Genomic DNA, 19297 nt, shown 5'->3' with positions numbered 1-19297 from the left:
CCAAAAGTGCTTCGAGGATTATGTTTAGTGTGGATGGTTGATAGATCTGATCTTGGCAACACCTTATAATTGCACCGGCAAATGTATGCATAGGGATAAACTGGTCATTAGGTATATATGTCAGATACTTAGCTGTCAGGCTTTGATATAGAAGACGACAAATTATATTTTGCTATATATATATATAATTAAAATTTACAAAATAAATATATTGAACTCTTTCTTAACAACTTAGATTTTTAATTGCTGATTTAAAATTGAGAGTTGATTGTATATTCAAAATTTGGACCATTCTTTTTTTAATATTTTATTCGATGTTTATAAGGATTGAAGGTATTAGTTAATTTAGTCTGTAAAGAGTTTATTATAAGGTTTTGGGCTCAAATTTTATTTTCATTCTTTATCCTTTACAATAAAAAAGAAAAATTTATAAAGATATGTTGAATATACTACTGTAAACTTGTACTAAGCATTTTATATGAGTGGTTCAAACTCAATAAGTTAATAGATTAGTTGTCCTATTAAATTGAGTCATGATAGATAACATTAGAGTCGATCTAGCATTAAGACATGATAAGAGGTTTAAGTAGAAAAGGATTACTCGTGGATGAGACTAAAGGACGTGTCATGATATGGAATCACCATTGAGTTATATTTTACATGTACTATACTATACATGATTTTGGGTTATATTAAGCCTTATCAAGGATATCAAAATTTTAAGTGAAGGATATTGTAATACTACATTTAATCTCACATCCAAAGCATATAAGAATTTAGATTCAATTACAAAGATATGATGGTTGTATATTATTACTTTATACTTAATCATATATTATTCAATTATAAAGATAGATTAGGACTCCTGTAACGTTTGATTCAAAAAATATAAAGATTAGATTTATACCTTTCCTTTCCGAACCAAACCTTATAATCCATCTTCCCCCCTCCACAAGCAGCATGGATCCTTGTTTAGCTTCCTAAAAGGTTGGCACGAATACAGTATAATGGATGCCAGTGCATCCATTTGCTTTTGTGATTTGAAACACAAAAGGCATAAGAACTTCCTGGAGACCATAAGACCTAAGCATGATTTGAAACCCCCACTTTGCTTTGCTTTTGTGGCGTTTGGTTGAAACCATATGTCTCCAGTACTTCCTGAGACCTCATGATTGGAGTCATCAAGACTGCATTATATGGATGGTCCCAAATGATGCAGCATCTGCTGCTGGACTCCAGCTTGCATCACCCACCGAAGGACTTGTTTCTAGGGTTTCTTCACCGTACCCCACGGCCACAACCCCAATCCCACGGAGGCCATGGATGTTGTCAGAGATACGTGTGTCTGTGTGTCGATGAAGAGGCAGTCAGTCTATGATGAGAGGCAGCAGCAAAACCCTTTGTGGAGTTCATCAACCATCAACTCATATAAGATTTTATCTTTGTTAAAGAAAATAAATCTATATTAGCTTAACCAACATTGGCAACATCACATCAAGGAATTCACATACGTTAATGTATTTTTCTCGAGTTAATCTGTTTTACTTAACGTTATAAATCTCTTCTTCAGTGAATTAAATTTCATGAACACACGATTTATGATGAATGTAATGGAACCATGAAGAAGCTTCCAAGAAACCCACGGTTGTCTAAATATCTCGTCCATTTTGCTCCATCTCCACCGTCTAACCTAATCTGAACGGTTCATGTTCTTCCCGCTCATGGAAAGGAAAGGGCAATTCGCGTAAATCATTCTGAGTCAACGGTCAACTTGTATGTTTATTTCGCTTAGTAAGTAATTAGCAAGACGATTACTGTTGTTTAGGCTGCTAATTACGGGGTAGAGGGAGGCACGTGTCGCCCATCTAAGCCGCCCACTCCGCAACCCTTCTCCGCCTCCGACCTCCATTTCTCTGTTTCATTTAGAGGAAGGAGAGAAGAATTCCAGCTTCCTCGACCTCTCTCTTGCTTCCATTGCACAGCGATCCGTTCTGCATTGTAAGCTTCAGACCCAATTCTCATAGAGACTGCTGCAGACACATGGTTGCATTTGGATCATGATTTGCTCTTCTTCTAATGTATACGATTTGCTAGTTGATCATTTGAATCGTCTGTAATAGATGAAGATGGAATACGAAGAGCGATACCGACAGATTCAGAGTCCTAAATATGATTGCCTTCTCTTCGGTAAGTCTTCTTGATCTTTTTGTCCTCCCAAGATCTTGTTTTGTAGCTTACAGATTACCAAGGCGATTAAAGATGAGGCCTTTCGAGCTTTTCTGAGCACATAAATTCCCCATTGTTTTCGTGCGCGCGTCCAGATCTTGACGACACGCTCTACCCGTTGAGTTCCGGCATCGCCGCTGAGTGCCGCAGAAACATTGGAGGTATAACAACGCGCCGTCGCCTTTAGTTCTTGGTTTCTCTCTGTCGTCTTTGTAGTCCATGGAGTTTGCGGTACCTTTCTTTGTCTTCAGATTATTTGGTTGAGAAGCTTGGGATCGAGGACAGCAAGATATCGGACTTGTGTAATCTACTGTACAAGAATTATGGGACGACGATGGCTGGTCTGAGGGTAATCCGAGAACGCAAGCTGCTCTTCTTTTTTGCTTACGTTTCATGGCAGACTTTGTTCTTGTGCTTATGCCGACGTTTTCCTTGTGTTGCTCAGGCCATCGGCTACAGCTTCGACTATGACGATTACCACAGGTTCTTCTCACTTCAAACTTGCTATGCTCCTTCTGTTAAAGCTAGTAGAGCAACCATTGAACTTTCCCTCCTATGGTTTGACAGATTCGTTCATGGAAGATTGCCATACGAGAATCTAAAGGCCGATCCTGTGCTCGGGTCACTCCTCCTGAGTCTTCCGCTTCGCAAAGTCGTGAGTTCTTCCGTCGATGCTGAGAGTTCTCACACAGCCAAGCTTTCTCTGCATCCATCCATCCATCTAATTCATGGATCTTTCGCCTGCAAAATAGGTATTCACGAATGCCGACAAAGCGCACGCTGCCAAAGTGCTGAAGAAGCTGGGATTGGAAGACTGTTTCGAAGGAATCATATGCTTCGAGACTCTGAACCCACCGACCTCTTCCCGTGGAACGGAAACCTCAAGCGAAGTCTTCGACATCGTCGACCACTTCGCTCGTCCTGACGCCGGAGTTGCACTGCCGAGGACACCGGTGCTGTGCAAGCCATCGCCGGACGCCATGGAGCGCGCTCTCAGCATCGCCAACATCGACCCCCACAGAACAGTAAGACGCAGCTCGCATCTCGTCGGGGAAGATGACTTGCATCGGAACGCTTGCGACCTGTGGTTTGCGATGTGTTGCAGGTTTTCTTCGATGACAGCGTGCGGAACATTCGGGCGGGTAAACGCATCGGTCTGCACACTGTGCTGGTAAATCCAAATCTCTTCCGTTGGAAACCTATCGGAGCTTATAGATTGAAAGCCACTGGACTTTGCGTTCGTGGATGATCCAGGTGGGCACTCGGCATAGAGTCAAAGGGGCTGATCACGCTCTGGAGAGCATCCACAACATGAGGGAAGCATTGCCTGAGCTGTGGGAGGAGGCTGAGAAATCAGACAGCATTCGGTACTCGGGCAAGGTTGCAATGGAGACATCGGTGAAAGCTTAGTTCATCATCATCATCATGATCATCTTCCTCTGGAGTTCATGTGTACCTTGCACAATTTGTAGCTCAGCTGTGTAGAACGAGTACCCAGAAATAAAAACTTCTACACCTCCTTTCTGTCTAGCTATCAACTGGATCTGAGGCTCGACCGGATGAATCCAGGACAAGGATCACTCCAACATGAGGAAACAATAGTGAAAACTCCAAGAATTTCGACTCCACAGGAACTATAATCTCTCTCCATGAAATGATTACAATGTTGCTCGATCCAAGTCAAATTTGCTTTCCATTATTGATCTGTTGATTAGTAAGGAGCCACCAGTGACTTCAAACTTTGGCTTTCGGACCTTCAATAACGTCCCCCTTCTCCATGAAATAAACAATGTGTTATTGTAATCATTAAAGTAATGCCAAGCAATTCTTGGTCACTCAAGCAGCCTTGGCATGCTTGAATAACCAAGAAACATCAAACTAACTTCCAAATCAGCTAAAGCTGTGTGCTTTGACAGGAATGATGTCCTCGACCATGTGACCTGAAAAAGAGAGGACTCTGTTGGAATATCCTGCAAGGTTCTTCTCTTACCTATCTTCTCTTTGAGAGAAGCTAGCATTTTACCGTGTCATGCTAGCTTCCCTCTGCAGTGCAATTCAACTTTATTCTTAGATCTATCTTGATACTCCCATCCGTATTGTCTGTAACATCAAACCTTAATGACAACCAAGAAAGAGTCAGAAAATTGTCATGGAACTGATGGAACCGTTAAATCAAATGATGCATAGCCTTCCTCAAGTCCAGCACTGAGCTGGCTTCGGTGTTTGTAATGTTCTCACTGTCTTGTAGTATTTGCCCATCATATTGGCTGTCATGACAAATGATTGGTGTCTCGTAGTGTTCCACGCTCTTACACATGGCATCGCATTCTTCCTATGTGGCAACCAGCATACGTAACCTCCAATTCAAACATGTTTGAGGTGTGATTGGATTACTGTTCACCATAATCAATGAGCTTATATAGGACACATTTATCTGTAATAAATAATAAGCCCTCTCATCTCTAGTTTATATAATTTTTATTAAAGTAACATGATATTTTTTTTTATAAAAGGTATGAGGATCTTAAGATAGATTATCAAAATTTTTACAAACTAAATTGGTTGACACCGATTATCTTGTAACATTTTTTTTTTAATGAATAAAAATGATTAGACGCATTTATATCCTGACATATTTTACATTATGGATGCCAAGAAAATTATGTGCAAGTCATGATGAGGCAATGACAAAAAGCATTGAGAATTCAATTAAGAATTGGATTGAAAAAAGAACTCTGAAAATTACCTGCAATGAACTTGGACATGATACCTCCAGGTCAAAGAAGCTTTGAAGCAGGTGGTGGCAGCCTTTTCTCGTTCCAAGGGATGGCCATTTCATTTGCACTGTCGACCTGTCATTTCATCTGAAAACACGAATGATATGAATGACAAGAAACATATCTTCTTTCTGCAAATAAAAAACATGTGAGCGTACCTTTAGACCCCCAAAAGAACTCATCTCAAAAATCTTTTGGATCTGCACCATATAAAAAGTTAATGGGTGAGTTACCACAGCAGACAAATTTGTGTCCACGGATTAAAATCCGAAGAACAAGCAAATATTAAGTAAAACTTAGGCTTGCAGAAAGATTTGAAGCTTACCTTATAATGGAAGACAAATAAGAGAAGAAGACTAGGCATTAGCATGGTGCATACATTAAGAACTCACAACAAAAGCAATGTGGGAACTCTCATGATACATATACACTAAGGTAATTAGAAAGATCTTCTGTAGGACCATACCGACATCGTCTCAGGCAGAGTATTACATTACAGCACAAGTGTGAGAGGATTAATAGCTTATCCAAAGATGCCTTGCAAGTTAGTACAAGCTACCAAATTGATCGAGAACAAGGAACGTCTCGACTCCCCGTCTTCTTGCAAAAATTGCTATTATTAGCCTTCATCCCCAGCCACATAACCGCTAAATATCCTGCATCAAACATGGTTTTATCATCGTTCTGTGTTCCTGTAGGATCTGTGATCTAATAAGCTATTCTAGTGTCCATTGGCTCATTTATTAGGCAAGAATGAGCATATGATGATTCATGAACCATATAAGCATAAGCAGCTGACAGGTGAAACCTAGAACATTTGTGAATTCTTGCTTTTCTAACCACAATTTAAGCATTGTATTAGCTGACTTTACTCCGTAAATGAGAAATGATGGTAAGGACTTAAAAGAAATTTTGTACTCAACCTGTGGTTTCTCATCTTTTGCGCTTCTGGCTCCTCCATTGCTTTAGGATGGCTACTATGACCTCCTTCATAGTTGCTTTGCGTCGTTCCTTAAAATTCCAGAGTTCCGGTATGACATATCTTCCACTGGGATTATAATCATTTAACTCAACCAGAGCTGTTTTAACAGCATTGCATACATCATCACCCAACTCAATCCATAGTTTTTTCAGATTTGTATCATCCTCATCTATGACTTCCTGCAACATCCAAAAAGAAGAATTAACAATCAATTATTTATCAGAAGCAAATGATTGTTAGACCAAAAACAAGCCAGTATTCAAGCCATGTGATATCAAGGTTTTATGACCAAAGCAATCTAAGAAGACATGGGCAAGCAAAATATGACAAAGGAAATTTAACTAAAAAGATCATTTTTATGAACTTTGATCATGCCCTAACAAAGTTGTTTGCAACTAAAATAAATTGTTCAATTCCATTAAATAAATTCTAATAACTGTATATACAAAATATGACTCAAAAAAATATGCAAATGTAAAATTTAAACATGGCAAGAAAAAGAAAAACAGTGATTAGCAAAGTTACTTGTTCCTTTCCGTCACTCGTAACAATCTTAAATGGATGCCATGCTGGTTTCTTCAGTTCCTCTTGCCAGCTAGAACATAACTCAGCAGCTTTGATGTCAGCCTCTTCAGCTTTATATTTTTTCCTGCATGCATTTTGAAAGGCCTTCTCGTCTAATTCACCCATTCTTTTTATTCCAATTAAAGTACGACCACTCAATAAGTCTTCCAAACCCTAAATATCAACTCAAATTCTGAGAGCAATCAAAGTCAAGCAAATGAGAGTATCTATATTTCACATATTAACAAAAGAACATGAACAAATGGAGCAGAATACATTTTAAATAGGGAAACACACCTTGATCAATTCTTTACGAGCTTCTTGTAATTCATCATTGCTCTGGCGTTCCTTGCTTATGAGAGCACTATTCAAGAATTCTAGTTGTTCCCTTTCTCTTTCCAATTTTAGTTCCATCTCCTGGATATCTGCATCATTTTGCCCTTCCAAATGCTTCATAACTCTTAAGTTCCAGTTCAATGTTTCTATTTCTAGCTCCAGTTGTTGTTTTTGGTCCAGCTCCTTCTCTAACTGAAGTATTCTAGCAAGAGCAGCTTCTTTTTCCTTCTGAATGATTCACATTGCAGGACACCATCAGAATATAAGATTGTAGAATATTAAGAATAAAATCATATACGCACACATAACGAATGACCTTTTGGTCTTCAACCAGTTTCAAGACTTCTTCTTCAGCTTCCTTTTGCACAATGGTTGCCAATTCAACCTGCCATTAGGATAGTATAAAGTAGTCAGTCCATCCACCAAGACTTTTAAAGTAAAACACAACTAAACCAAGGAGCAAGGCAGCTTGTATAGAACACACTTCCATCTATAGAGTGAAAAACAATAATTTGCCGAAGAAGAGTTCACTATCAAAAAAGGAAAAGAAGGGGTTTTTGATTAGATGGTCGAGGGATATGTAAGAAATGTGAACTCCTTAAAACATTAATGATTACTAATATATATTTTGTATCCTAGAGATTCAGTATATAGCTATTTGTGGATCAGCATTCCTGGATTTTTTCTCAATAAAGTTAACTTGTTCTATAAGTTGTGTTAGAAGTAAGAATCTTATATCATAGGAATCTGATGAAATGAAGCAATAATCCATCATCTTGAGGCTAATCCAAGGTCCATTCTTTTACATCGATATGCTTATCCAAATATGAGAGTTTCTGAAAATAATCTTAAAGGACCATCCAACTATGCCAGAGAAAAAACTTACTCTAACACGAATTCTGCAGGTTGGGAGACTAAATTGCACAAGATCTGTTCCTCACTGACATTTTAGAGTAGTCATTTAGCATGTTGAAGCGATTTTCAAGATTTCTGTACCATCTAAGAAACATATGACAACACGGGCTATATTTATTTTCACGATGCCACTAAAACTTATCCCCTAAGGAATTATCAAATGAAAATTAATTGCCTGAAACATATAGAAATTACCTTTTGCTTCTCATCATCCAGTTTCTTTTTATCGCCCTCATTTTGTGCTTCCAGCTTATCCAGTTCTTTACACCGCAAATCAATTTCTTTCCTCTTTAAATCCAACTCCATCCTCAACTTTTCATTCTCGTCAAAGATTTTGCGAGTAGTCTCCCTGGCATTGCGCTGCAAATTTCGCATTTCTGATAAAAGAGGAACCAAGAAGGAATCTCAGATTAAAGGAAGACAAAAGTGCAATCACAGGGTGGACTCTGTTACTGCTTAAAAGAATGTGGAAGAGTATTTAAGTACAAGCTTAACGCATGAACAAAATAGACCATACTTGTGAGTAGAAATGTTTTACATCTTGCCTCAAGAACAAGTTGGTGACAAGTCTAGACAAACCAACATTAACAAATCATAAAGGTAAAGAACATTCCCATATCTTTTTCTTTGCAAAGCATCTCTAATGGGTACAGAGGAGAACAATTACTTCACCAAATCATCAGTAGCATTTGCTTAGTAAAGTATGCATATGATCTTATTAAGACGCATTTATTTTCCAAAAAAATTATCACAAGCTAGTGAGGTTAAGCTAGGTCTATCATACTTTGTGTAAATGAAAAAAAGGAGAACCACACCAAGCATCCATTTTATCAATGAGAAGATTTCATTCATCAAATCCATTTACGGTAGTAGTAGTAGTTATATGGACATACCATCGTTGTAAGCTTGATGAAGCTGGTCTTTCTCCCCCATCACTCGACTGAGGGAGTGGCTGGTCGTGTTGTACCTCACCTCCAAGTCATGCAAGTACTGATTCTTGATGTCGATCTGGTTCGCAAGAATGGCGACAATCTTACCGGTCTCCTTGGACTCTTCTTTGATGACCTGCAGGATGGTCTTCAGGTCCCCGTGCTTCTTCAAGTACCGACCCAGAGCGCCCCCGGCATTGTAATCCTCGGCGCTCGCAATCCACCCAAACAGAACGCCAGAGACGTCGCCCTGCCGTTCGGCCCATTCCTTCTTTCCGCGATGGCTGGCTCTGAAATGGTTCTCGAAGTCCATGGCGTTCTTAAACCCGCCCCAGTTCTTGAGGAACTTGACGATGACGGTCGCGCACGTGGACTTGCCGTTGAGGTCGTCTTCCTCATGCAAGTGGACGGTGTCGACGGGGTTGAAGTCGGAGAGCTTCTCCTTGAGGTCGTCACCGTCGGCGGCACCGGGGGGCGCATTGACGAGGACGGCCATCCAGGGCCAGACGAAGAGCTCGTCCTCGCGGGGAGGTTTGGAGGCGGAATAGGAGGAAGAAGAGGGAGGAGGAGATTGAATGGGGGAGGGGTCGCCAGCTGCAGCGGCGGCGAAGGCGGCTTTGAGGGCGGGAGGGAGGGAGAGGGAGGGGGCGAGGTCAAGCTGGAGGAAGCGGGCGAAGGCGCGGTGGTGGGCCTTCTGGGAGCCCTTGCGGGAGCTGGAGGCGCCGATTCCGATGGCGTGCTGGAGGAGGTCCTTGAATTGGTAGTCCTGTTTCTTCTTGCCGGTGCAGAATGGGCATCGAAAGGTGCCGTCGGGGTTGCGGATCCGATGGTTACCGGTCTTCAGCGCCTGGTAGCACTCCTCCTCGTAGTCCTCGACCTCAGAATCACTCACATCCGTGTCCTCCTCGTCCGATAATAACCCGGCCTCCATCGCACTAGTAGCAATTGCAGTGGAAGATAAGAGATCTGAGGATCGAGAGAGAGAGAGAGAGAGAGAGAGAGAGTGAAGAACAAATGGGGAAAAGAGGGAGGAATCCGGAAGGAAAGGGTTTAGGGGCTAGGAAGCGACAGATTGAGGAGCGAGCGTATCGAAGGCGAGCGTTTCGACGGAGGCAGGTGCGGAAGACGAGGACGTTTTTGTTATTTCATTTCTTTTATGTAAAGAAATGATCGGAGGAGAGATCCTTCTATCATCATATCTTTACCGTCCATTATCCATCTCTCACATCTCGCTCCTCCATTGTTTCCAGTTAGGACTGCTTGTGAACTTGTACCGTAGGGGGCGAAGGTGAGCGTAAGCCGATTCTGACCCTCCGTTTTCGCGGGCGCCGTGCGGGTATTTACGCCGCTCGGATCCCACCGTGGGGCACAATCAAAGTGCTTCAACCGGTTGCAAGCACCGAACATGATTGTGGGGTCCACGTCAACGTATGATGACTCAGTGCGAGTGGTGGAATTTGATAGTTTAGTTTGCAAGTTCCACCGTAGCGGATCCACCTCAGCCTTCGAGTAAGAGCTCGTGCGCGCGTGCTAATTAGCCGTTCCCAACGGAAAAAGGACCGTAGGTATCGTGCCAATCGAAACCAACCATTTGGCTGATTCGATGAAATAGAGGGCCGAGATGCGAGATCCACCCTTACGAACCGCAGATGATCAAGACTCGAGCGCTCTTCAGAGAGGCTGAATCACCCATGAAAGACCTTCAGGGTGATTATTTCCAGATTAATAGCTGTAACGCATCAATCACGATGCCTGTGGCAAGCGCAGATGCTGTGCCTCCTCATCGATCGCGATGCATATCTACGGCTGTGATTTGTCTTCACGTTGAACAAGCGAATGGCGGTCGCTTCTCGTCCAGCAACCAGCATTCGCGTGCCGCCACCTGCAGATTTCACTTGTAAAAGCAAGTCAAAGGGAAAGGTTGGTTGACTAAACTTATAAAAAAGCTAAGTCTTTTAATGGAATATAATCTTTTTCTTCCTATCCATATATATACCCTCACCATAATTAAGATTGTTGTTATCTTCCTCTTTAACATCAACATCCCTCGTGCATAATCATTAACATTAAATCTCAATTAGAAGTTTTCTTGAAATGTCAGAAGGCGATCCAAAATTTGGTATCTTTCAGTAATGCCAATTTAAGATGAAGTCTTTAATAGTCTGCCATCCAAGGAAGCTAAATATCTAATTAGTTGCAAATAAATATCATCTACGCCGACAAGAACGTGGCAGAATCCGAATTATGACTATTTCATATTCGTAGTGCTTGCTTAGCTCCAGTTGTAAGCAAGAAACCACAAGTTTTCATCACGGATTCACAGGTCAATTCATGGATCTTCGATCGAGCGAGGCAGAAGTCCTCGAGCAGATGACTTAACAGTAGCAGAATTGATGATGTCCACAAATTCTGGCTGGAAATTAACAAGAAAAAGAGGAAAGATGAGAGACTTCAAGCCATCACAACAAACATTTCAAGAGTCAAATGGTACCTGAAAACCACAAGGGTCAACTGCTCACTGTAGAAATCATATGTGCGTTTAGCAAAAGCAAAGCAACAATACCGACATACACGTTTCTATTGAAGTTGTATTTCCATGTCATGGTTGTCAATCAACACAATAGTTAATCCACCCGAATTATAGGTCAAATTTAGTATAAGTTGAGCCATGATAGAACGATCTAAAGATTCTAAACTATGAACTGCATTCACATTTCTCAAACCAGAAAGGCAAACTAATTTGACAATGATGGCCGATAATTTTGGCATATTGATAGTCATGCAAATGCCAATCAGTTCTAGAGAACAGTGCAGGAGTTGCCTATGGATTGGCAGTATCTACTTGTATAGTTCCAATACTGATCTTTTGTTATAAGAATTTTGGTTATATGAAAAAAGAGTTGCTTGTTGCACACTGCATATGATGCCTTTCTGTTCATTGAAGACAAAAACCAGGTGATTGTTAACGAGGAAAAAAGGACACATACCTTCAAAGAAGCACCTCCAGCGAGAAATCCGTCAACATCAGGCTGTGCTGCAAGCTCTTTGCAGTTAGCTCCATTTACAGAACCTGCAGGAATTTTATCGCTAGTGTTATGAAACATTTTGTAACATAAAGTAATACTTTATATGGCTTTGATCAAACAAGGCAAACACAAAGAAATGGAACATGCAAAAAGCAACTTCAAGTTCAGTGTCAGATGCAACTCAAAACTGACAAAAGTACATTTGTCACAATCATTTTGAAATGAGTGAAAAAAAGGAAGAAAAAAAAAAGTTAACAACAAAGACTTACCTCCATAAATGATCCTAGTTGATTCTGCAACTTCAACACTCACATTTATCTGAAGCCACTTGCATAATTCAGAGTCAACCTGAGAAACGATGGAGCAAATACACAAAGGAGATACAAAGAAAAATAAATTTTGGAAAGTAACAAGTCACAGAAAAAAATCAGTATCACTGCATGTTCACAGGCAGATAACATAGATTGGCATGTGCACGCACAAACATCCACAGAACACAAATTGGTGACATATAATCATGTCTAGAACTTACCTCCCAGCAGGAGTAGCAACCTTCCCAGTTCCAATTGCCCAAACCGGCTCATGAGCCAGAACTACATTGGTCCAGTCTGAAATGCACTCTGTAAGAGTAAAATTCGGTTATATATGTCAACAAATAGTAAAGCACTTGATACAGATGCTCCAATCATGGTGGACATATCATCAAAACTAAACCCACAAGACTAAATGATAAATCATGAAGAGTAACTGCAATAGTTTTTGTTTGTACAGCAATGACATCCATGGTGATTCCTGACTCACGCTGAAGTGTCTCACCAACACAAGCAATCACCTTTATCCCTTTAGGGAGTGCATATGCAACCTTATCTCAAACAAACTAACCCAGAAAATAATAAACGCAAATAAGAAGGTAGGAAAGATCTAAAAAAGTTCTGATTATAACTTCAGTTGATTTGCATTTTAAGTAATGAGAATATTTTTGTTAAAAAAAGACAAGAAACAAATCCGCAAGATTACTCTACCAAAGAACTTAACAGCAGAAGATATTCAACGAACAAATTCCTTTCTGGCAGGAGTAACTACAACTGCTAATGTAATGGAGCATCTTTGTTGAGACATAATGCAAAACAAGCATATAAGTCTCTTAATTTTCATAAAGAATTGTATTAGAGTACTTAATGTATTTAAATATATATTTTTAGTCCACTGGTATATTACCTCATTTGATTCACCCAACAAAAGCCTTAGCTCAGAGTGTCCAGGATGACCCAAGAAATGTCAAGATTTACAAGCATCTCAGCACTGCATAAGGAATTTTTTGATCAAATTATAAGAGTTCAAGTTTTTTTTTACAACATTAGTTATTATAACCTAGTAGACAAGCAGGTAGGCAATGAAATGGACATTCAAACAAAAAACATTTTCACTGATATCAATAACTAAAGCTGAAGACATAAAAATACTACAAATGAATTAACAGAAACAGGAAGGAGACCTAGAGTCGGCACCTAAGCTCACTGGACCTTACAGTTCATGCCCTGACTAGCCTTTCCTCAACTCCGTCTCCTGAGACCTAATATACTGCAAGTTGCATCCTGTATACTTGCGGAAGTTCTCTTCCACATGATTTACAGTTTACACTGCCTTGTAATGCGATTTACACTTTAAATATTTAAGAATTTATTACAAGTTGATAATGCATAAAATAAAGAGTTCAAGTCTGAGTCAATTTACTTGTCAAAATATTAATTTGTTGTGCCAAAAGAAATTAACTTTTCATAAACAATAAACTAACAACTATCGGAATAAACAATGTTAAAATACAAAATATATTGTGTGGATCCACATCAAACCTAGAACAAAGCAACAGTTAACATCAATTTTTGTCAAACAGACCAACCAGATATGTCAATTTATCCAATAACAAATCATAAACATAAACAATAGTTATTCTTCTCTTCAAAAAGAGAGCAATGAACAATATGAACTCATCAAGCAAGTTAACTCATACATAAACTCACCTAAGCACCTCCTTTATTTACCCAACAATTTTGTGCTGCAACATGAAAATCAGGGCGCAACAAACTTTTGACAATACGAAGAAAGACATACGGGGGGCTGACCACAACATCTATAGAGATAATAATATGCAAGCATTAATGGGTTTATATAGGTTGTATATCAACAGCAAGCTCAGTTAAAAGAACACGCACTATATCTATTGCAGGCCTGCACAATATATTTCAATCATGAAATTCCAAGGCATCTTTTCCAAGATGAAAGTAACAGTAATGTGAAAAGCAACCCACTTGAAGGACTAATACCAACGATTACACAGAACTGAAGGTTCGAATACAGAAGATATAGTCTCAGAATTGCAAGATGCTATACATCATTCGTTTCGATTACTAACTCACAGAAAACAACAGGGCGAAGTTGCTAAGCATTGGGTTAAAAAACACGAACAAATACGGAACTATTTCAGCTCGACAATCCAATCTCATTGGAAATTTAAAATCAGATATCAATAACTCAATGTAAAGGAATTATAATGACTTTTAAAATGCCACCATCCAAAAAACACAAAACTAGCCTTCACACTGAACCGGACAAGGTTATTTGTTAAGAACCAGTCATCCAAGAGCTCACCAATCAACCAGCAAGAGCTACATATTTGAACGAATTAAAGATTTTAGTTGCTAATATCACCGAGACCAAGATATATCCTCACTCCAACTCCAACAAAAGGGGGAAGCGTCCAAATAATAAGTACAAAATTTCCAAACGAGTTCCAAACATTTGATCGAGATCTATACCAACAACATCAGCTGATGCAACTTTGCGGTCGTTCAAAGTGCTGACAATTTTCTTCACCTCCTCGCTGGTCCCATTCTGCGAACAAGCCAAAAGGCAAACACATTTTACATCAGAGTTCCCCATCATATTCTTTGCCCCCAAATCAGAAGGTAATCGGTTGAACCAGAATGGGAAGGCTCGGAATCCAGAAGACAACGGGAAGAAAAGGAAAATTGCAAAAACAAAGTCTTACAATCCTGCAGATGGATAGTTAACATCAAGACGGATCCTAGCAAGACGTGAGCATAGACGACGAAGATCCACAGGCCGGACTACACTTCACCAAAACAAAACAAATTAAGACAGATATCCACAGAAGAAGTGCTGCAAAGAACCGATCCCGAACTTTGAAAAGAGAAAGAGAACACTCGAGGATTACGAAGTTCCAGTCGCCGCCGACGAAGAATTTCCAGGCCATTATGTGCCAAGAGAGGCGACGAGGCTCAAACCCGAAAGAGAATACGATCACTTTATATGACAGGGGAGTGTGTTCCCCTGTCATGAATTACAAGTGTGCCCCTACGTATGATGAGCGTCCTAGATGATTGACCGCGGGCATCGAAGAGAACGGCAGCCGTCAGATCGAAGGTGTGCCCGAATCTCGAATTGTGACGGAAGATTTATTTATTATTAATATGAGTGTCCAAACTAAATTAGGCCTAACATATATGGGCCCATGTTTCACTAAGAAAGGAAGGCCTACTATGCGAAGCCCACCGGAACTCAAAATTTCCAAAACTCGATTTCATTGGTTTTCCCTCTCAAACTGAGTCGGTTCGCTCCTCTTCGACGGCCCTTAAAAACCATCCTCTATTAGGGCTCTTTCGAAAGCACCCGTCACCGCATCTGGCGCCTCGGGAGAAGCGATCGGCGAAGAGGGGTTCCTAAGCCATCTAATCCACTGTAACAGCCCTCAACCGCCTCTGTTAATCTTCTCATCTGCTATTGAAGCTTCGCTCTTCTCGCTCGATCTCGATCTCGAACTCGAACTCGATTGATTTCTTCTCAATTTTCGGTTTTAGGTTTTCGATCTGTTGTTGAAGTGAGTCAAGGGGACGAGGAGGAGGTAAAAGAGGATGGCTGCGGTGGATCTGACGCAGGGGGCAATAGCGGCGATTTCGGAGGGGCGGGCGGAGGAGGGTGCCAGGCCGGTGGTGCAGGTGTGGGACGTGAAGCTGGTCAACACCCAGCAGAGCACCACGGAGCGGTACCGGATGCTGCTGTCCGACGGAACTCACATGCAGCAGGCCATGCTCGCGACGCAGATGAACGGACTCGTTAAGTCGGGGGCACTGCAGAAGTACTCCATCGTTCAGCTCAACGAGTTCATCTGTAACGTCATCCAGAACCGCAGGTGAATGCCTCCTGATCTCCTAGTATTGTGACTTTTTTGTTGATGTTGAAATGAGCCATGTCTTGAAGATTACAGGAGTTTTGATTGTTTGAATTCGTGTTGCTGTCAAATTATTCGCTCCTAATGAGATGAGAGAAATGAAACTTCAGATAAGAAAGAAACGAAGTGCTTTTACCTTTAATAAATATTTCTAATTTTTCATTCAAAATGACGATTATTGTTTGTTTGGGAAGTATTCCTTTTGAAGATCGGAGTTTTGATCATCAAAAGATTCAACCCCAAATTAGAAAATAGACCCGAAGCTTTAGTTAAGATATAAAAGTAATACTTTTTACCTTCAACGAGTGTTACTAGTTTTTATTTTCGATGACAGTCTTTCTTTGTTAGGGTGGAGTACTCCAGCAGAGTATATTTTTTTTTATGTTTTTCTGAAAAAAAATGGTGGAATTTGATTAGATATTTACTGATGAAGTAGGATCCCTAGGCTTTCAATATTCCCATTTCTCCATCTCTTACTTCCTCTGCCTTTCTCGAGTCATTGGGAATCCCACATTCATAATGGTAGATGATGATTATCACCTGAGAGTAACATATCTATTATATAATATCGTTAACCAAATTCTCTTTTTAGTCAAGGTTTTGATATGCATGGTGGTTTATGTATGTGTATGGTTTATTTCTCAGTGCCTTTGTTTACCTCTTGACTTTTAAATCCAGAATCATTATTGTTATCAACTTGGAAGTCCTTGTCAGCAGTAGTAATGGAATTGGAGAACCAAAATTGTATGATAATGGTCCTGCTTCACAAAACCGAGCTCCTATCCCTGCTCAGCCATCCAGTACAGATCAACCAGTGAAGGCTGCGGTGAATCCTCAAACTTATGGTGGTCCAAATTCTAGCAAATCTAACAGCGGACAAAATGTTGCAGGAGTTTCTCTTAATCCCAAGTCAGAGTCTATGACAAACAACTCATCTTTTGGTGGTTCTTATGGTAGTGGTCCCATGTCGAGCAGGAACATGAATAGTCCGAATATTGAACAGCCAAAAGCTGAACAAGGTATCGGGAGGTTTTATGAATCACATCCGAACAGTGGTAATCAAAACCAGAGGTTCTCAAATCCAGCTTCTGTTGGAGCATTTAGACCTCCTGCTAGTTCCTATGGGCGTCCAGTTCAGCCTGCTTATCAGCAACCCCCACCGCTGTACACAAATAGAGGGCCTATAGCCAAGAATGAAGCTCCTGCTCGCATTATTCCTATTTCTGCTTTGAATCCTTACCAGGGCAGATGGACAATTAAGGCAAGAGTGACAACCAAGAGTGAACTTCGGCGCTACAATAATCCTAGGGGGGAAGGGAAAGTCTTCTCTTTTGATCTCCTGGATTCAGATGGTGGAGAAATACGTGTTACTTGCTTTAACGTGGTAGCCGACCAGTTCTATGATCAGATTGAAGTGGGGAAAGTGTACTTGATCTCCAAAGGAAGCTTGAAGCCTGCGCAGAAGAGCTTTAATCATCTGAACAATGAATATGAAATATTTTTAGAGGCTCAATCAGTGATCCAACCATGTTTAGAGGAAGATAACACCATCCCAAAGCAACAGTTCAACTTTCGGCCGATAAATGAAATTGAAGGCTTGGAAAACAATACCATGGTTGATGTTATTGGCATCGTGGTGTCAATAAATCCCTCGCTTTCGATAATGAGAAAAAATGGCACAGAAACCAATAAACAAACTCTCCAATTAAAGGATATGTCAGGTCGTATTGTGGAAATGACTATGTGGGGTAAGTTCTGCAGCATAGAGGGTCAGCAACTTCAACATATGTGTGACTCTGGTGTATGTCCTGTATTGGCCATTAAAACTGGGAGAGTCAGTGATTTTAATGGGAAGTCAGTAACTACTATTGGCTCAAGCCAACTATTTATAAATCCTGATTTTCCCGAGGCTCACAGATTGAGAGACTGGTATAATAGAGAAGGGAAGAGTATGACTGCTGCTTCAATATCCAGGGAGACAACAACCACGGGTAGGAATGATGTTAGGAAGACAGTCTCACAGATTAAGGATGAGGGTTTAGGACGATCCGAGAAACCTGACTGGATAACCGTAAAGGCAACCATCACGTTCATAAAGGTTGACAATTTCTGCTATACAGCTTGTCCATTGATGGTAGGGGATAGGCCATGCAATAAGAAGGTTAACAACAATGGTGATGGCACTTGGCATTGTGATCGTTGTGATCAGAGTTTTCCTGAGTGTGATTATAGGTATCTGCTCCAGTTTCAGATCCAGGATCATACAGGTATGACCTGGGTTACAGCATTCCAAGAATGTGGTGAGGAGATATTGGGTGTCACTGCAAAGGAGCTGTACTTGTTGAAATATGAAGAACAAGATGATTTAAAGTTTGCTGAAATTATTCGGACAGTGCTCTTCCATCAATATTTATTCAAGTTGAAAGTTAAGGAGGAGACATTTAGTGATGAACAGCGTGTGAAATCAACTGTTGTCAAAGCTGAGAAAATAAACCCATCGTCTGAGAGCAAGTATCTTTTGGGTCTGATTGAGAAGCTTTCGAGTGAAGATCCCAGTGCATCTAAAGGAACGTATGGAACTTCTGCCTCAACTTCCGGAATGGCTAATATTACCTATGGTACTGGTGAATCTAACTTTGGCAATATCCATTCTGTAAGGAACAACTTTGGTAATAATAGCAGTTCCGATGGATACAGAATGGGAGCAACAAGTCAGTTTGTGCAGCATGCAAATGATTATGGTGGCAACATGAAACATAGTTTTTCTAGAAATGAGGTTCAAGCATTCTGCAACAATTGTGGCTCCAATGGTCACAGTTTCCAGAATTGTCCGAGAGGCGTAAATAGGCAGGGCCAGTCCGTAGGTGGTGGATTCTCAAGTACTGGTTCCAACATTTGTTTCAAATGCCAACAGCCTGGGCACTGGGCTAGTGAATGCCCTGGGATGGGTGCTGCCGGATCAGCATATGGGGATGGTGGTTCATCAGGAAGATACACCAACACCAGGCAACATGTTGGTGGTTTCTAAAATTTTGTACTCTTAAAAAAAACTTGTTCATGATCAGAAGAGTAGACTGGTTGAGTTATCAGTGTATGTTGGCACTTGCATGGTGTTTTGTGTACAGTCAAATTCCACTGATGGATAAAATGCTTTTCAAGGCGTTCTGTTGATGCTTAATTGGCAAATGTATTGTGGATAGCTATTTCTTGAATCAATTTCAATCCATTAGGTGCTTTCTTCTGCATTTTGTTTCTTCCTTTTATGCTCTCTAGTCAAACAGACTGTACCTTTG

General features: G+C 40.6%; 4 protein-coding genes and 1 long non-coding RNA gene across 10 annotated transcripts; 2 read left to right on the top strand and 3 right to left on the bottom strand.

The window, feature by feature from the left end:
• Window positions 1–1581: 1581 nt before the first annotated feature.
• Window positions 1582–3756, top strand: LOC103974423 (uncharacterized protein C24B11.05). 6 transcript variants are annotated; one of them, XM_009389254.3, is made up of 9 exons: window positions 1594–1998; window positions 2121–2187; window positions 2322–2387; window positions 2478–2575; window positions 2672–2709; window positions 2794–2881; window positions 2979–3251; window positions 3332–3397; window positions 3481–3756. In XM_009389254.3, exons 2-9 carry the CDS (start codon window positions 2121–2123, stop codon window positions 3634–3636), a joined length of 852 nt encoding a protein of 283 aa, XP_009387529.2. In that variant the 5' UTR covers window positions 1594–1998; the 3' UTR covers window positions 3637–3756. The 6 variants fall into 6 exon arrangements, with proteins under 6 accessions (XP_065009177.1, XP_065009179.1, XP_065009178.1 ...); XM_018821827.2 differs by having other exon boundaries at window positions 1594–2043; XM_065153105.1 differs by having other exon boundaries at window positions 1582–2043; window positions 2478–2709.
• A 1635-nt stretch (window positions 3757–5391) lies between these two features.
• On the bottom strand, window positions 5392–9865 carry LOC103974422 (factor of DNA methylation 1). Its single transcript, XM_018821826.2, has 7 exons — window positions 8694–9865; window positions 7996–8177; window positions 7202–7270; window positions 6847–7113; window positions 6511–6723; window positions 5927–6164; window positions 5392–5659 (listed from the first exon to the last, which is right to left on the bottom strand). Exons 1-6 carry the CDS (start codon window positions 9658–9660, stop codon window positions 5937–5939), a joined length of 1926 nt encoding a protein of 641 aa, XP_018677371.2. The 5' UTR covers window positions 9661–9865; the 3' UTR covers window positions 5392–5659; window positions 5927–5936.
• A 994-nt stretch (window positions 9866–10859) lies between these two features.
• Window positions 10860–12539, bottom strand: LOC135641472 (triosephosphate isomerase, cytosolic-like). Its single transcript, XM_065156834.1, has 5 exons — window positions 12470–12539; window positions 12288–12375; window positions 12025–12167; window positions 11717–11799; window positions 10860–11142 (listed from the first exon to the last, which is right to left on the bottom strand). The coding sequence occupies exons 1-5, from the start codon at window positions 12537–12539 to the stop codon at window positions 11059–11061; spliced, it is 468 nt and encodes a 155-aa protein (XP_065012906.1). The 3' UTR covers window positions 10860–11058.
• A 1755-nt stretch (window positions 12540–14294) lies between these two features.
• LOC108951153 (uncharacterized) lies at window positions 14295–15099 on the bottom strand. Its single transcript, XR_001976600.2, has 3 exons — window positions 14991–15099; window positions 14805–14883; window positions 14295–14647 (listed from the first exon to the last, which is right to left on the bottom strand). It is a non-coding gene; the product is annotated as an uncharacterized LOC108951153 (long non-coding RNA).
• Window positions 15100–15407: 308 nt separating this feature from the next.
• LOC103974419 (replication protein A 70 kDa DNA-binding subunit A) lies at window positions 15408–19175 on the top strand. Its single transcript, XM_009389245.3, has 3 exons — window positions 15408–15514; window positions 15634–15965; window positions 16683–19175. Exons 2-3 carry the CDS (start codon window positions 15688–15690, stop codon window positions 19030–19032), a joined length of 2628 nt encoding a protein of 875 aa, XP_009387520.2. The 5' UTR covers window positions 15408–15514; window positions 15634–15687; the 3' UTR covers window positions 19033–19175.
• The last annotated feature ends 122 nt before the right edge of the window (window positions 19176–19297 follow it).

The sequence above is a fragment of the Musa acuminata genome, chromosome BXJ3-6 (genome assembly GCF_036884655.1).
Source record: "Musa acuminata AAA Group cultivar baxijiao chromosome BXJ3-6, Cavendish_Baxijiao_AAA, whole genome shotgun sequence".
Taxonomy (NCBI): Eukaryota; Viridiplantae; Streptophyta; class Magnoliopsida; order Zingiberales; family Musaceae; genus Musa; species Musa acuminata.
The sequence above is the reverse complement of the archived record's forward strand: the minus strand, read 5'-3'. Positions and strand labels throughout refer to the sequence as shown.

Excerpts from the sequence above, each read along its gene's own strand:
- LOC103974423 (XM_065153105.1), top strand. Across the intron at positions 2,188-2,321 it reads ATATGATTGCCTTCTCTTCG|ATCTTGACGACACGCTCTAC; the intron begins GTAAGTCTTCTT and ends GCGCGCGTCCAG. Across the intron at positions 2,710-2,793 it reads GACTATGACGATTACCACAG|ATTCGTTCATGGAAGATTGC; the intron begins GTTCTTCTCACT and ends ATGGTTTGACAG.
- LOC103974422 (XM_018821826.2), bottom strand. The coding sequence starts at position 9,660 with ATGGAGGCCGGGTTATTATCGGACGAGGAGGACACGGATGTGAGTGAT. Across the intron at positions 8,178-8,693 it reads TCATCAAGCTTACAACGATG|AAATGCGAAATTTGCAGCGC; the intron begins GTATGTCCATAT and ends CTCTTTTATCAG. Across the intron at positions 6,165-6,510 it reads CGAGTGACGGAAAGGAACAA|GAAGTCATAGATGAGGATGA; the intron begins GTAACTTTGCTA and ends TGGATGTTGCAG.
- LOC135641472 (XM_065156834.1), bottom strand. The coding sequence starts at position 12,539 with ATGGATGTCATTGCTGTACAAACAAAAACTATTGCAGTTACTCTTCAT. Across the intron at positions 12,376-12,469 it reads TTTATCATTTAGTCTTGTGG|AGTGCATTTCAGACTGGACC; the intron begins GTTTAGTTTTGA and ends TTACTCTTACAG. Across the intron at positions 12,168-12,287 it reads GTTGCTACTCCTGCTGGGAG|TGTTACTTTCCAAAATTTAT; the intron begins GTAAGTTCTAGA and ends TTTTCTGTGACT.
- LOC103974419 (XM_009389245.3), top strand. The coding sequence starts at position 15,688 with ATGGCTGCGGTGGATCTGACGCAGGGGGCAATAGCGGCGATTTCGGAG. Across the intron at positions 15,966-16,682 it reads AACGTCATCCAGAACCGCAG|AATCATTATTGTTATCAACT; the intron begins GTGAATGCCTCC and ends TTTTAAATCCAG.